Raw genomic sequence first — 13,017 nt, 5'->3', positions numbered from 1 at the left:
ACATTTGCTCACCCAAAGGTGTTTCCAAGGAGTGTCTAAATGGCCTTGCATGCTGAGGACTTGAAAAAGCAAAATTTTTCCCTTTCAGAAATTCTACAATTCAGCTAATTCCAGGCTTGGGGATTTTATTTTTAATTGTGTGTTTATTTTTTTTTTAAACATTTGGCTGGAGTTTTAGATTAGTCGCACCTACATTTGTGGCTACACTGCTCTGTACCTACATCTTTCATGACTAAATGCTTTGCATTGAGATGGGAAAGCCAGGCTTTTATGAGCTTTAAACTGGACCTTTGGAATTACCAAACCTGGGAGAACCTTGAACCGAGGCAGAACCAAGGCAGGAAGCCGGTTTCTGCCATCCCTACTCCTGTGAAGATCCTTACTACATGTACAGCCCTTACAACACAGGGTGGTAAAACCAAAAGAGGAAAAAAACAACCCCAAAACTTCAGCCTTTCAAATATAGATTCTACATTACAAGTGAGATGATTGGAGTAGAGCAAATGGCAGGTATGTGTATAACACCTATTCACTGGCAAAACTCCCTGTTGCAAGGAAATCGTATTTGACAGATGCTTCAGAAAAGGACTGGATCATCTGCAGTTGTAATTTTGTTTTTTTTATGAATGTTAAACTCAAGCGGCAGATGTGTACAGAACACCTCTTCCAGCGAGTGACGCTGAAGCAGTTCATTTTGTCATTTCTTCTGGGTGTAGACTAAACCGAGGCCGTTAAGCCGTTGTGCCGTAGCTGCTTGCGAGGACAAAGGCTGCCTTTCTGAGTCGGGATGAAGCCTGTTTTCCAGTGGAAGTTTGCCAGTGAAAGGTAGAACCTCAGCCGGACCTTAGAAACGCAGCCCTCAGAAAACCTTTCCACCGTTATTGCTTCATCGAACTGCTAAAAATATTGAATGGAAAATGCAAGTATTAAGGAAATGAGGTAGATTTGGGCTTTCTGAGCTGGATGACTTCCAGTTTCATCAGCTTCCCGGAATCCTTGCTGCGAAAATGAAGAGCTCCTTGTAAATCTCAGAAACCTGTCAGTGTTTTTCCTCTCATGTGGCTGTGCTGGTTCACAGGGTACGACACGTGGGGAGACCTGTCAATGTTGAGCAGCGAGTACAGAGCTTACGACTGGTGGGATCACTTGAGACAAATGCTCAAACATGAGACCGAACCACGACTTTCCCAGAGAATTACCTTACGGGGCAGCCGGAGGGAGCAGGCGGCAGAGGAGCCACATGGCTGAGCCTGCCACTGTGCCGGCCCGTGAGACCTGCTCCAAGAGGGATGTGTGGGGCCATCTTCTGTGGCCTTGCCAAGAAAAGAGCATTGAGAAGTCTTCTTTGGTCACGGGAGGTCCTCTTCTAAAATGATCTACGTGTAGCCAGAGTGCCCGAGCAAGCAAGAGCAGATTTAATGTCACGTTACAGGTTCTGTGAAAATAGAAAATGCAAGTTTTGGATTTCACGTTGCTGGAAAGAAATCAGAAGGAGCCGGAATCCCAACTGCAGGAGGAGACAACAGGCGCTCTTAATGGGTTTAACGTGCAATGTAGAGAAGCCAAAGGGCTGGAGGTTTGCCTCGTGTGGTTAAAACTGTACTCGCTCAGCAAGAGGCAGACAGTTTAAATTTAATGGCAATTACATATATAGAGACTCTCTGGGAGGACACAGCAAGCGTGGGGTGCTCTTGCACCTGCAGAAGCCTCTGCCATCTTGGTGGTATAATGAGCATGGTGCGTTATACAGCTAGCAGGGATTCCGGGCCTTCCGCAGCATGTCCTGTGGGGCAGAGGCTGAGAAGTGGAAGAGTGGCTGGTCATCTGGTCTCCTGTGGGGCAGAGGCTGAGAAGTGGAAGAGTGGCTGGTGATCTGGTCTGCAGGGCTGGCCCTGCCTCGTAGCTGTGTCTTGCCTCAGCTCCTCAGGCTCTCCATGAGGGACTGTAGCCTGCTCACTCCGTCAATGTACGTGACTCCGTTTCTGGTGGCTCAGATATAAGGAAGGTGGGATTCGAGGTATTCCCAAAGCATGCCAGGACGTGGCGGATGTTTTGGGGAGTGAGGGGAGGTTTGGAAGGGGGATCTCCAAGCAGGTTCACCAAAATTCCTCTTCCAGTCGCACCTTTAGGGGCAGCCCCCCAACAGTCAGGCCTGCCCAGGACCAAAAAGGTGTTTGCTGCATTTAAAACTGAGCCAAGAATAAACTGCGCGTTTCAACCACATCATTGCAGATTCCTGGAAACAAGGCCTGCCTTCATGCTTGGAGGGCTTCCCTGCTCTGCCAGGAACCACAGGGAAGAGCAACAGGAGCTTTGGCTGTAAACTGCTGCTGAAGGCGTACTGTCATGGGTGAGCACATACAATACCTCTCACTGTGCTCGCCTAAAGCGTTTCCAGGACAAGCCTTTGCCCACATGCCTTAGCAGCCATTTTTGATTCTCGGAAGGGGAAAAATAAGTGTCTTCTGCTGGGCATCCCACCCAGAGCAAACACTGTGGCATAAGACAGGCATAGGGACTGTCTTTGGCATCAAAATTTCACTGGCCACCAGATAGCTGGTGGGCCTGCTGGGAAGGGCAACATCATTGCAGAGGGCTTTTTGCTGGCTTGTGTTGCCATGGTGTGTTAAAGTTGAAGAGAGAGGATGTATGATCTTGCGATTAAGATCTGGAGCTGGAATTCAGGAAGCTGGTGTTCAGTCTTGGCTCTGGGGGACACGGGCAAATTTCTTAACCTCTACCCGTCGCCTTCCCATGTGTTCAAAAGAGGCTAATAATACTTTTTCTTATCTCTTTAGGACAGGATGTGGCTCTGATTGTCTAGCACAATGCATCATTGATCTTTCCACTGCAACAGTGAAGTTGAGGGAGAGCTGTCTCGAGCTCCAGAGAGGCTTCCGGTGGTGGTGAGGGCTGTAGAAATACCAATGCACAACAGAGCAATCGACCACCTGATTTTCACTTTAAGATCATAGATGGAGGTTGAACAGGATCAAGCTGGACTTAGATTTCAGCTCACCCATAGGTTTTCATATTGATAAGGAGATGCCACCACCTGTGCTACCACCTTCCCCACTGCTCCCCCTTCCCAGGGAAATAGATGTCCAACCAGAGGGCAACATAGATCAAAATCCAGCATGTATTTCATAAAGGGGCCCTGAGACTCTCAGATGTACTTAGTTATTTGATCCTTATCTGGGCATCTGAATTACTTTGAAAGTGGCTTTGTCTAGGCATATAAGATGTCCTCCATTTCAGTAAAATGGCCATAGCAACACTTCCCTGCCTCAGAGCTGCTGTGAAGGCTCAGTGCAACTCTTGGGCCAATGCCTGAGACGGTTCAAAAAAGAACTGTGACCTATTTGTACTGCACAGAGCTCCCATCATAGCTCCTTTCCTCCATCTGTGACCATGCCTAGAGCTTGTCTGGCAGCTGAAAAGCAGAGGTGCTACGAGCTGGTATGTATTTTTAGGAAGGCATTGCCTAAGTCTGCAGATGACCCTGTGCTTTCTGGTCATGTTCCTGACGGTGCTTCTGACTGCAGGCTGTTTCCTCAGGCTATCTCAAGGTCAGGCAAGCTGATAAGCTTTGTTAGGGCTCTGTCATTTTGGCAGCTCTGCTTTTGATGAGTAGCTCCCAGACTGTTAGAGGTGATGTATTGGAAAATGTGCCTTTCTGCAGCTTGGTTGGCTGCAGGTCTCTTGTGTCAGTGACAAGGAGGTCCCCACCCCACTGAGCACTATGGGGGACATTCACTTCTTACATTAGTGCTGGAATCGATACATCTGGGAGGACTTTAAGACTTTGCCTTATGATGGAGGCATCCCATGCTGGCTGAAGATTCCCCCTGCCCGTGTGGCATGGTGTCAGCAGGGAGTTTCTTTTCTTCTCAGCTTGGATAACACTCCAGGTGGGGTTTATCAGTCAGGCTTGCCCCGATACAGGGAAGTCTGGGACTTAACCCCCGACACCTCAGGAGAAGAGGGGATCTGCTGCCCCTCTGAAGAGATCTTGCATGCCTACCCGGCTTCAGCTGTGTGCTCCCAGCGCGGCACTTTGCTGAATCAGAGCATATCTCATGCGGTGCGTTTTGCTGCATCATAACATCGTTACGCAATTTGACAGCTCTGGCAACCTCTGCTCCAGTGAGTCCCGAGCTAAAAGAGCAGGAGCTCTGCCAGGCAGGCTTGTGGTGTGTTTGGAAAGCCATGTGGGCGAACTCGTATAGCACCTGCCCATATTAAATGCAGTTCGGCAGAACGATGTATGTTCCTCCCTCCCTTTTGTAAGAGATGAAGCAAAAGAAAACCCCTCCTGCATGACTTCTGTTTATTTTTTTATGATGATGAGGCTTGTCCAGTTTACCGGTTGAGCTTCTGAGGCCTAGGACGCTGCCTCCATTTGTGCTTGGGCTACTCCAAGCATGTAGCGACTGGGTGAATGATTCTCGTTGCAGGGACTTGAAGCTGGACAACGTGCTGCTGGACTATGAGGGTCACTGCAAGCTGGCAGACTTTGGAATGTGCAAAGAGGGCATTCACGACGGCATTACCACAGCCACCTTCTGTGGTACACCAGACTACATCGCTCCAGAGGTATAGGAAACCTTTCTTTGGCCAGGAAAACTCGGTTACAATATCAAAAGCGTAGGTTAGCTTTGGAACAGCAAGTGTACTCTCTGGTGTCTTTAGCTACGCCTTATTTGACTGCCCGGTGCGAGGTTTCCTCCGAGATTTACGCTTGTATTATCAGTCCCTTGTGCAAACAAAGCATGAGTAAACGTTCAGGCTGCTGTAGGCACCAAGATAAGCCTATATTTTTCTTTAGGAAATGTGAGGTGAGAAATGGAGGCACAGCTGCAAAAATCTTGAGGGAGGCACATACAGATACTGGCCCAGTTTGATTTGAAAAGAGGTTGAATTCTTGTTTCCCAGTTCCTTCTTCTACGTCCTCCCATTCCCTGTCATTCCCCAATCTCACTACAAAATTAATAAACACCTCTTTAAGGAACAGCTGCCCTCCAGATGCTGCCAGATGTTCTGACAGGGTTTCAGATCCTTCTTCAACACAATTGAATTTTTGTCTGTGGTTGGTGTTTGTGCCTTTCTCACACACTCGTGCTCCTTCCCCTCTCCAGCTGAAAGCCTTGCCGTTGGAGCCGGGTAAGCATTTCCTTCCCAGGGGCAAGGAAGAGGTGATGTCAATCCTCACACATGGCTGTTCTGCCGCTTCTGAGATTCAGCCAGTTTTGCTGAAATGCCCCTTCTCCTCCTGCTAAGCCCTAGCATCATTTCTAAGGGCTTGTTTCCCAGGTGACCCTGTGAGCAGCCAAGCTAGTTCAGCCCTTGTTTAATGCATCTGATGTACCTGGGGTTCCCAGCTTGAGATCACCTATAGGTTCCTGGACGTACAGCCAGCCTAGCAGAGAGTGCTGTTAGGACATAGCGAGAGCTTCTGCATTAATGTTTCCAAATGCTTTTTCCTGCCCTGCTCAGTTTAAGAACCTTCAGGGTTGATATTTCCTTCCCATCCCTTCTTCAGATCCTGCAGGAGATGCTGTATGGCCCTGATGTAGACTGGTGGGCCATGGGTGTGCTGCTGTATGAGATGCTGTGCGGCCACGCACCCTTCGAGGCGGAGAATGAGGACGACCTCTTCGAGGCCATTCTGAATGATGAAGTCGTCTACCCAACGTGGCTCCAGCAGGATGCAGTGGCAATCCTCAAAGCAGTGAGTTCCTTTGGCTGTTTGCATGCTCTCTGTCCTGGCTTTCTTCAGCCTAATCTAGCAAAAGAAAACAGGGCTGGGGTGTGGGCACTCAGAAATTGCGGTTACCCTGACCCTGACCCTTTTCTTATCTTGGATTGAAGGGTAAACAAAAAAAAATAATCCTGCCACACTTAGGTGTGTTTGCATAGTTATGTCCTTTATACGTTTCAGCAGCCAACTTGGCAAGCAAAGTGTGTGCATGTCTGTGTGTCCGGGCATTCCCCTGTGCCGACTTAATGATTTACAACATATGGTCATCTTCCAGAATAGAAGCAGCAGGTATACACAGTACTTAATCAGTAGTGACCATATGATTTCCATGCGACTGGAGCGGTGAAGGAGTGAAGTCTTCATGATAATCCTTCTTTCTGACTGTTGGTAACACCAGCCATCCCCCAGGGACTGCTTGTCTATCTGCATACAAAGACAGGTTTTTGATTTTTGTGTGTTTGGGAGAAAAAAAACGGGGCCGTACAGCAAACAGTTTGAGTAGAGCTGTTGCTGGCTACACTTAGTCCTTGTTCTACCCTGTATTCCTGAATTTTCCCAAGCGCTCTTACCCACGTGCCTCACATCTTTGCCTGTGACATGGGGATGAAGCTTTTTAAGATTTCAGGCTGTGTGTGTACAAACAGTGCCTAGTGCACTGGAACTGCCTGGCTTTACTGTAGTGAATCAAAAGGTGATTAAATGATGAGGGTGTTAACCTAAAAATCAGGAGACCTAACTTGGCTGTTCTGCTGCTGATTTCTTCCTGCCCCTGATCAAATCACTTAATATCTCTAATCACCCCTTGGAGGTAGAAAGATCAGAGTATTCCCTTTCCTTGCAAAAGCACTATGAACAAAGGTGCATTTAAGACTGGATACTACTAAATGGTGTGGTAATAGAGGATCGAAGAAATAGTTGGATAAGACAGTAATTTATAGTAACTTGTGCAGAACTGACTCAAAGACATGGGGTAATGAATGATGGGACCATTTAAAGGAAAGAGGAGAATTTGTTTTCATCAGATCTTCAGTAGAGTCTGGAATTTTTCTGCTGAAAGGTTTCTGTTCTATATGAACTGAGCAACTACTTTCTGTAGCTGAAAAGGTACCTAATAAATTCCACAGAAATCAACTGAGAATAAAATCCACTTATTGAGGAGCAAAGGGTTGTCCTTTGAAATCACAGGTTGTGCTCAGCAGTGATCATTTGTTATGCTGAAGGCCCTCTTGGGTTTTGGAAATAACCTGCAACATATTTAAAATAAAAAGTGAAGTTCAGACTCATTGCAGCTTCTGGAGCAGCATTCATGTTGTTGGGTTGAGACTCCTGAATGCCTGAGCTAATTCCTCTTCTGCAGTGACAAGTAATAGCAGAGTGGATTTGTTGCAGGTATCTTGCATAAGTATGAGATGGAGGTAAAGTGTGGTCAGATAGATTCTCATCGTAACAGGAATTTCAGGGTATAATAAAATATGATTTGTGTTTTAGCCTCTTGACAAAATGCTTATATTCCTAATTCTGATAGGAACCTCATAGAAACAGCCAGTGCAAGCTGCTGTCACCCTGGGCTGCTCTAGCCCATGTTCAGAGCCCAACTTTTAAGAGTGGGTCCCTTCTGTGATTAACGGGCAAGCAGCATGCTGAAAGGCACTGGAGAAAGAGGGCCAGAATTGAGGAGGGAGCTAACAATATAAATAGAGATCGACCGAGTGTCTCCAAAACTGCACAGTCAACTTAGGAATTGCTGGTTGCTTGCCTGAAAAAGGTCTTCTCTCCAGCCACTCTGCTTGTCTGCTTATCATGTGTTGCTGGTGAAACCCAAACAAAGGCAAAACTGCCTCTCTGAAATGCACATGCATTGCTCGAGAGAAGTGCTATACTATGTCTGCTTGGGGAAAAAGGCTGAAATTTAGGGCATTAACCAAGAGCCTTGTGGTCAACTAGGGGGAAGTTGCAACTGAAATTTTTATTGGACCTTCAGTTTTTCAGTGTTTCTGTTCCCTGGGTGGCTGCTACCTGGAGGTGACTTTTGTATTGTATTTTACAACACTGATGGTTGGCTACAGCCTGAATTTCTGCAACTTCACAGTAGCTGCTCTTGGGATCAAGAGCCATTCACTAGAAGAGCTCCTCATTTCCTCTTCCCTTTCTTATGCTGAGTTTTTAGAGGCATCAGAGCATGTTGGCTTTAATGGGAAGGAAACATCCTGTCATGAGATTGTCTGGGTCTCTAGATAAAACAGAAAAACCCACACACTTTGATTTCTTTTGAATGATAACAAATATCACTGCTGAGGTATTATGTTTGCAGTGTACTGATAATGTTTGGTCAGTATTTTTAGCTGTCAGTATAACACAGAGTGGTGAAACTGGCTTTTTTGTTCCCTTGTGGCTATTTTATGAAGGAAGACAGTAGATCTTCTAGCTGCTAAATATGTAGATTTTTTTCTCACAGACTTCTGATGCTAGTATTATTTCTCTTAAATACGGCATTATTACTATGTGAGCATCTTCTAATCACTACTGTGTTTACCTCCAAGAAAAAGAGAACTCGAGCTCCCTGATTTACAGCTGTGACAGTGCTTTCGAACCCATGATATTAAGAGCTCTGGAAAATCGGAGCACTCAACTACTGCAGTGACATAAATGATTATAAGTAATTACATGGCATGGGAAGCCTATGAAGGACCAGGGAATTAAACCTGGGGTCTCTTGTATTGCAGGCTAAGGCCTTAATAGCCTTAACTGGATTATCCCCTCACTCAAAAGTTCTGGCCACTAACCTTGGACAGGACTAGTGAGAATTTGCTTAGTCTTGAGTGGTACAAAGCTGTGAAATGAAAATCAAATTCTTCTGCTAGGAAGATGCAATTAGGTGTAGGTGCTTAGAGATGCTCCACAAATGGATACATCTGGGTTTAGAAAGCCCTCAATGCATTTGCCTTCATGAAGACCTTCATTGTAAACAAGGATAATAGGTTTTAGGACCCATTTCATGGATGCTGTTATTTTGGTTTGGTTTTGTTTACCGTAATTGTGCTTCACCAATTTCACCCCATCAGAAACCACCCGATTTCTGAAGGTTGCATCCTGTTCATCTTCGCAGTTTCCTGATAATAACCAAAATACGTCCTTAGGACCTCATTTCGGTCACTGGGTGTTCCTGGGTGGTTTTGAGCACTGGTACCAAGGAAAACAAAAACAATCTTGATGCCCTGGGACCTTGTTCAGAATTGAAAGCAGAAATATTTGTGCTCTAGAAAAAGTTTTTATCTATTTCTCTTTTTAATGTTTTTTTGTCCTTGATATTTTCCCTTAAGAACTGGGGAAAGAGTAGGGTAGAGTTAAATCAGTGTAAATCAGCAGGATTTTGCTGGAGTCAATACTCCCAGGGGAGGGAAGTAGGAAATTTCATTCGTATACCCTGCCCCATCTGAGTCTGTCACTGCTGAATTTAGGTATTGATGGTTCAAGTCAGGCGGGGAGGACTCAAAATGAGGTCTCCCCTGCTTGCGTGAGCAAGTTGAACTGGGCATGGATTTGCTTGAGGGAGTAAAAAAAGTGCAAAAAAGGAGTCTTGCTGCTGAATGGATTCAGACCGCTTCAGCTCATTCTAAACATAAGTTTTGCTTTGATTTTGATTCCCCCCCAAAAAGGTTTCTCCATAGCTCTACCTGAATGCAGTCAAGGAGTTTATGCCAAAGGAGCTATCGGCTTTGTGTCTGTAAAAGAAATTCTTTCAAATACTCTTTGCCATCAGCTGACAGAGTAGTCACCAGTGTCTGATGATAAAGAGACTGTGAAAGAGAAACTTTGTGAGCATGCAGAGAGCAGAGACTGCTGCACCGTATCTTTTACAGTGAGAGTGCAGCTGGAGTTTGCTTTGTTACAGCATGTCCATGTTCTGAATTTGTAAATTGTCACTAGCAAAAAGTGCTTGAGCAAAGGGGGTGGCTTTCCGGGCAGCCAGAGGCTTTGGGATTCAGCTGAGTGAAGTGCAAAATGAAATACAATCCTCTCGTTTCCCATAAGCGGGGCAGTATTTTGGCAGCGTGTTTCACTTGCTTCATGTATGACTTTCTCAAATGCAATTCAATCACGCTGTCTTGCTCACAGTCAGGCTTAGTTGGAGGGGAGAATGAAGGGACACAGTGAAAATCGGGTCTCAAAAGTCAATGGCGTAATGGGAAGCAAATTCACAGGGAAAGCTGCAGGGATTTTCCTTTCCAAGTCTGGTTTCAGATGAGGAGAGAAGGGCTAAGCCTATTGAGTCTCTACATGGACTGATGATCTTAAGTAGCAATGGTTGGCCCAAAGGCTTGGAAACTTGGTTGAGCAATTGCAGCTTAGATGTTTTCACTCTCAGAGCCAGGTAATGCAGGGGCTAGAAAGCAGCATCTCCCCAGGGAAGTGTTAGCATCGCTCCGCCTTCTGCACCCTGGATTTCTGAACTACTGTCACAGCCGGGTCTGCTGAAGCTGAGGGTGTCTCTTGGCATTTCTATGCCAAACTCCAGTCTTAATGTGAGCTCTTAAACACTTCTGGCCTAGCTGAAATGCTTCCTCCAAAAGTGAGGCTTGGGCAGCCTTGCCTGTAGCTGCGTATTTTGGGGACAAAAATGAGAATAAAGCCTGTTCTCCCTCCAGCTGGTTAAAAACATGCATTTTGAAGAAGACACTACTGGAGTTAAAAGACTGAGCAAAAATGGTTATGTCCCCTTCCAAGTGGTTTTCATGTGCAAAATAAACACCAGGCAAGAAAAGAGGAAGGTGCAGAGGAAATTGGCTGTGGTTTTAGCAGCTTGCACTCCTGCCCAGCACAGGTGGAACAGCACGGGGAATCCAAATGCCAGTGGATTTTTGCGAAGAGAGAGAGGGATTGAAAGGTGAGGGAGCGCTGAGAGCAAACATGACCCATATCTCGGAGAAAAATTATGTCAGCAATACAGTGCCAGGGATGCAAAAGAAAAACTTGAAGTTGATCTGTTTTTCTAGAGAACAATAGCCTGGAAGTGACGCTGACTCAAAAAGCAAATACTGTGGTTTAATGAACTCTGCCACTTCGTGTCAGGGTTCAGTTCCCCCCTCCGGATACCCTGGTGCTCTCTGTGCCCCGACAACACCACTGATGTCTAACACCCCCACCCACCACCACGTCCCCATCCTCCTTTAGACTTTGTTCTTGCAGACTTGCTTAAAATGCCCTTTGCTCTGCCACATTAACATCAAGGGGCTGTTGTGTCTGGGTATTAGTGCTTCAAACTCAGCTGCAGGAATAATGATGCTCTGTGGGTCAGCAGGAGCCAGGTCCTGCTCTGATGACCTGTGCTTTATGGACTCATTTTTGGCTGTTGGAGCACAAGGTGAGGGAGTTGGAATTTCCTTCCCAGCTTCTGCCAGCAGCCAGGAGGGAGCTTGCATGGCTCTTGAGAGCAGCCAGAGGGAGAATGGTTAAACGTGCCACGGTTTAAATCCCCTTTGCCTCCAGACAGCCTTGAAGTCTGATCTAGAAGTCAAAAAAATCCTGATTTAGAAAGGAAAATCCTCTTCTCCCGTTCCTGTGAGCCCATGTCACAGACCAAAACACAGAAGCTAGGGCTTTTCAGTTAGTTCCTTAGGTTTTTTGCCTTGTTTGTACAGCTAGCACACACAGTAGTATTCAATATCGAGGGCTTGCTGGCAGTGTAACTTATCCCCCTTTGCTAGGAGGCAGCGCACACAGGTTTTTCTGGAGAGCAAGAAAAGGGCTCAGGAATGTTGCAGTGCAGACGGCAAGCAGCCACTTCATCTTCAGCGGGAAAGAGGTATGGCGACCCTTCCGCAACAGCTTGGCCAATTTTCATCTTGTTAATTAAAAAAGCCACTCAAAACTTTCTACAGAAGTTTGTCATTCCTTTGCTGCCCAGAAGAGTGAATATGAGGCTGCCTTAGTCCCTCAGTCACCAGGGTGACCATCAGACACAAGAGACTTCCCCACAAGGTGCTATAATGAGTAGTGTATTACTCCACCAGCAACTTCTCTTGAGTTGATGGGGGGAAGCCTGTGGATATTATTTCAAAATGTGGCCTAATTCTACCTTAAAACAAGAGGTTAAGTTAGAGGGCACTGACAGTGAATTGTAGAAATGCTTTGTGTATCCATATGTATGCATAGAAATAAGTTAGGTAGGAGTTGGGAAAGTGTGTGTGTGTGTGTGTATGTTAGGGTTTTCTTCTTCCCTAAATTTCCAGGCGATACTAGATGAGGAAAAACTAAATCTGAAGGGTACCTTCTTCCACCTCTCCTTCTGGAGAAAACGAGCCCCAATCCTGAGTGATGGCTCCTAATGAGAGAAAAATTTGATTATTATGTGTGTGTGAGTTAAATGCAGGACTCCCCGGGGAGTACAGGGTTTCAGTGGTTATTTCTTGCCATTCCAAAGAAATGCTGAGGAACTTCTAATGGCCCATGTGGTCGAAGCACAGAGCAGTGCAGTCTGGCTGGATACAGGATAACAGCTCCAGCAGAGCCCTTAGAGACTCAGGCTGTGCTGCGTGCACTTACCATAATGGGCTGAGAAGAAAGAAGATTGGAGAGAGAGAGAAAAGAAATTTCCCTAGGGCACTCCACCCAGGCCCAGCTGAAGGAGAGAAAGAAAAGGGAACGCTGAGCTGTGCTGCAGGAGGAGTAAACTACCCATCCTAAGGGGATGCCACCATGATTGCCCAAACCCTCAGCGAGGACCCCTTTTGCACGTGCTGCGGCTTATTTTCAGAAAGGCTTTCTGGATGGTGAGTGCTCTGCGCTGAACCAGACTGGCCCTGTCACTGTAAGCAACTTGAAAATGCCATTAATGAGGAGAGAAGTCAGAGGCCAAGGTTTTCACAGCAGAAAGACTTAGAGGCAGATTTTTTAATGTAATCAAAGCGCACAGTCTGCGGTGACAGAGGAGTGGATGGGAAAGGGCTGATTTTGGACTGCTGGCGAGGACATGTAAGGTCAGGAGAGATGTGGATGGTCCAAGTTGCCTACTCGCTGCAGCTGCTTACCCTGAACATCAGCACAGAGGGTGAGATCCTCTGAACTGTTCTTCGGAGAAGTTGGTTCTTTTCATACACTGCACTTGCTTGGGTTCCAACACCCCTGGATACTGGGAGGTCAGAACTAGCTGTCATCAGCTCAGAGGTGTCTGCATCCTCCCTGCATGCTACAGCAAGCAACACATGCTCCAAAATACCTGGGCTGTGCTTTGCTTGGCACATCTAAGCGCAACACGT

General features: G+C 46.4%; 1 protein-coding gene across 3 annotated transcripts in view; it reads left to right on the top strand.

Moving 5' to 3' along the window:
* The window catches only part of PRKCH (protein kinase C eta), a 120,397-nt gene that overhangs the window by 94,311 nt on the left and 13,069 nt on the right, over positions 1 to 13,017 (top strand). For all 3 annotated transcript variants that reach the window (XM_052783456.1, XM_052783457.1, XM_052783458.1), the window contains exons 11-12: positions 4,458 to 4,596; positions 5,543 to 5,731. In XM_052783456.1, the coding sequence (XP_052639416.1) occupies positions 4,458 to 4,596; positions 5,543 to 5,731 (328 nt within the window). The remainder of the gene's footprint in view (positions 1 to 4,457; positions 4,597 to 5,542; positions 5,732 to 13,017) is intronic.

The sequence above is a fragment of the Harpia harpyja genome, chromosome 3 (assembly GCF_026419915.1).
Source record: "Harpia harpyja isolate bHarHar1 chromosome 3, bHarHar1 primary haplotype, whole genome shotgun sequence".
In the NCBI taxonomy this organism is placed as follows: Eukaryota; Metazoa; Chordata; class Aves; order Accipitriformes; family Accipitridae; genus Harpia; species Harpia harpyja.
This window is presented reverse-complemented; position numbering and strand designations above follow the sequence as displayed.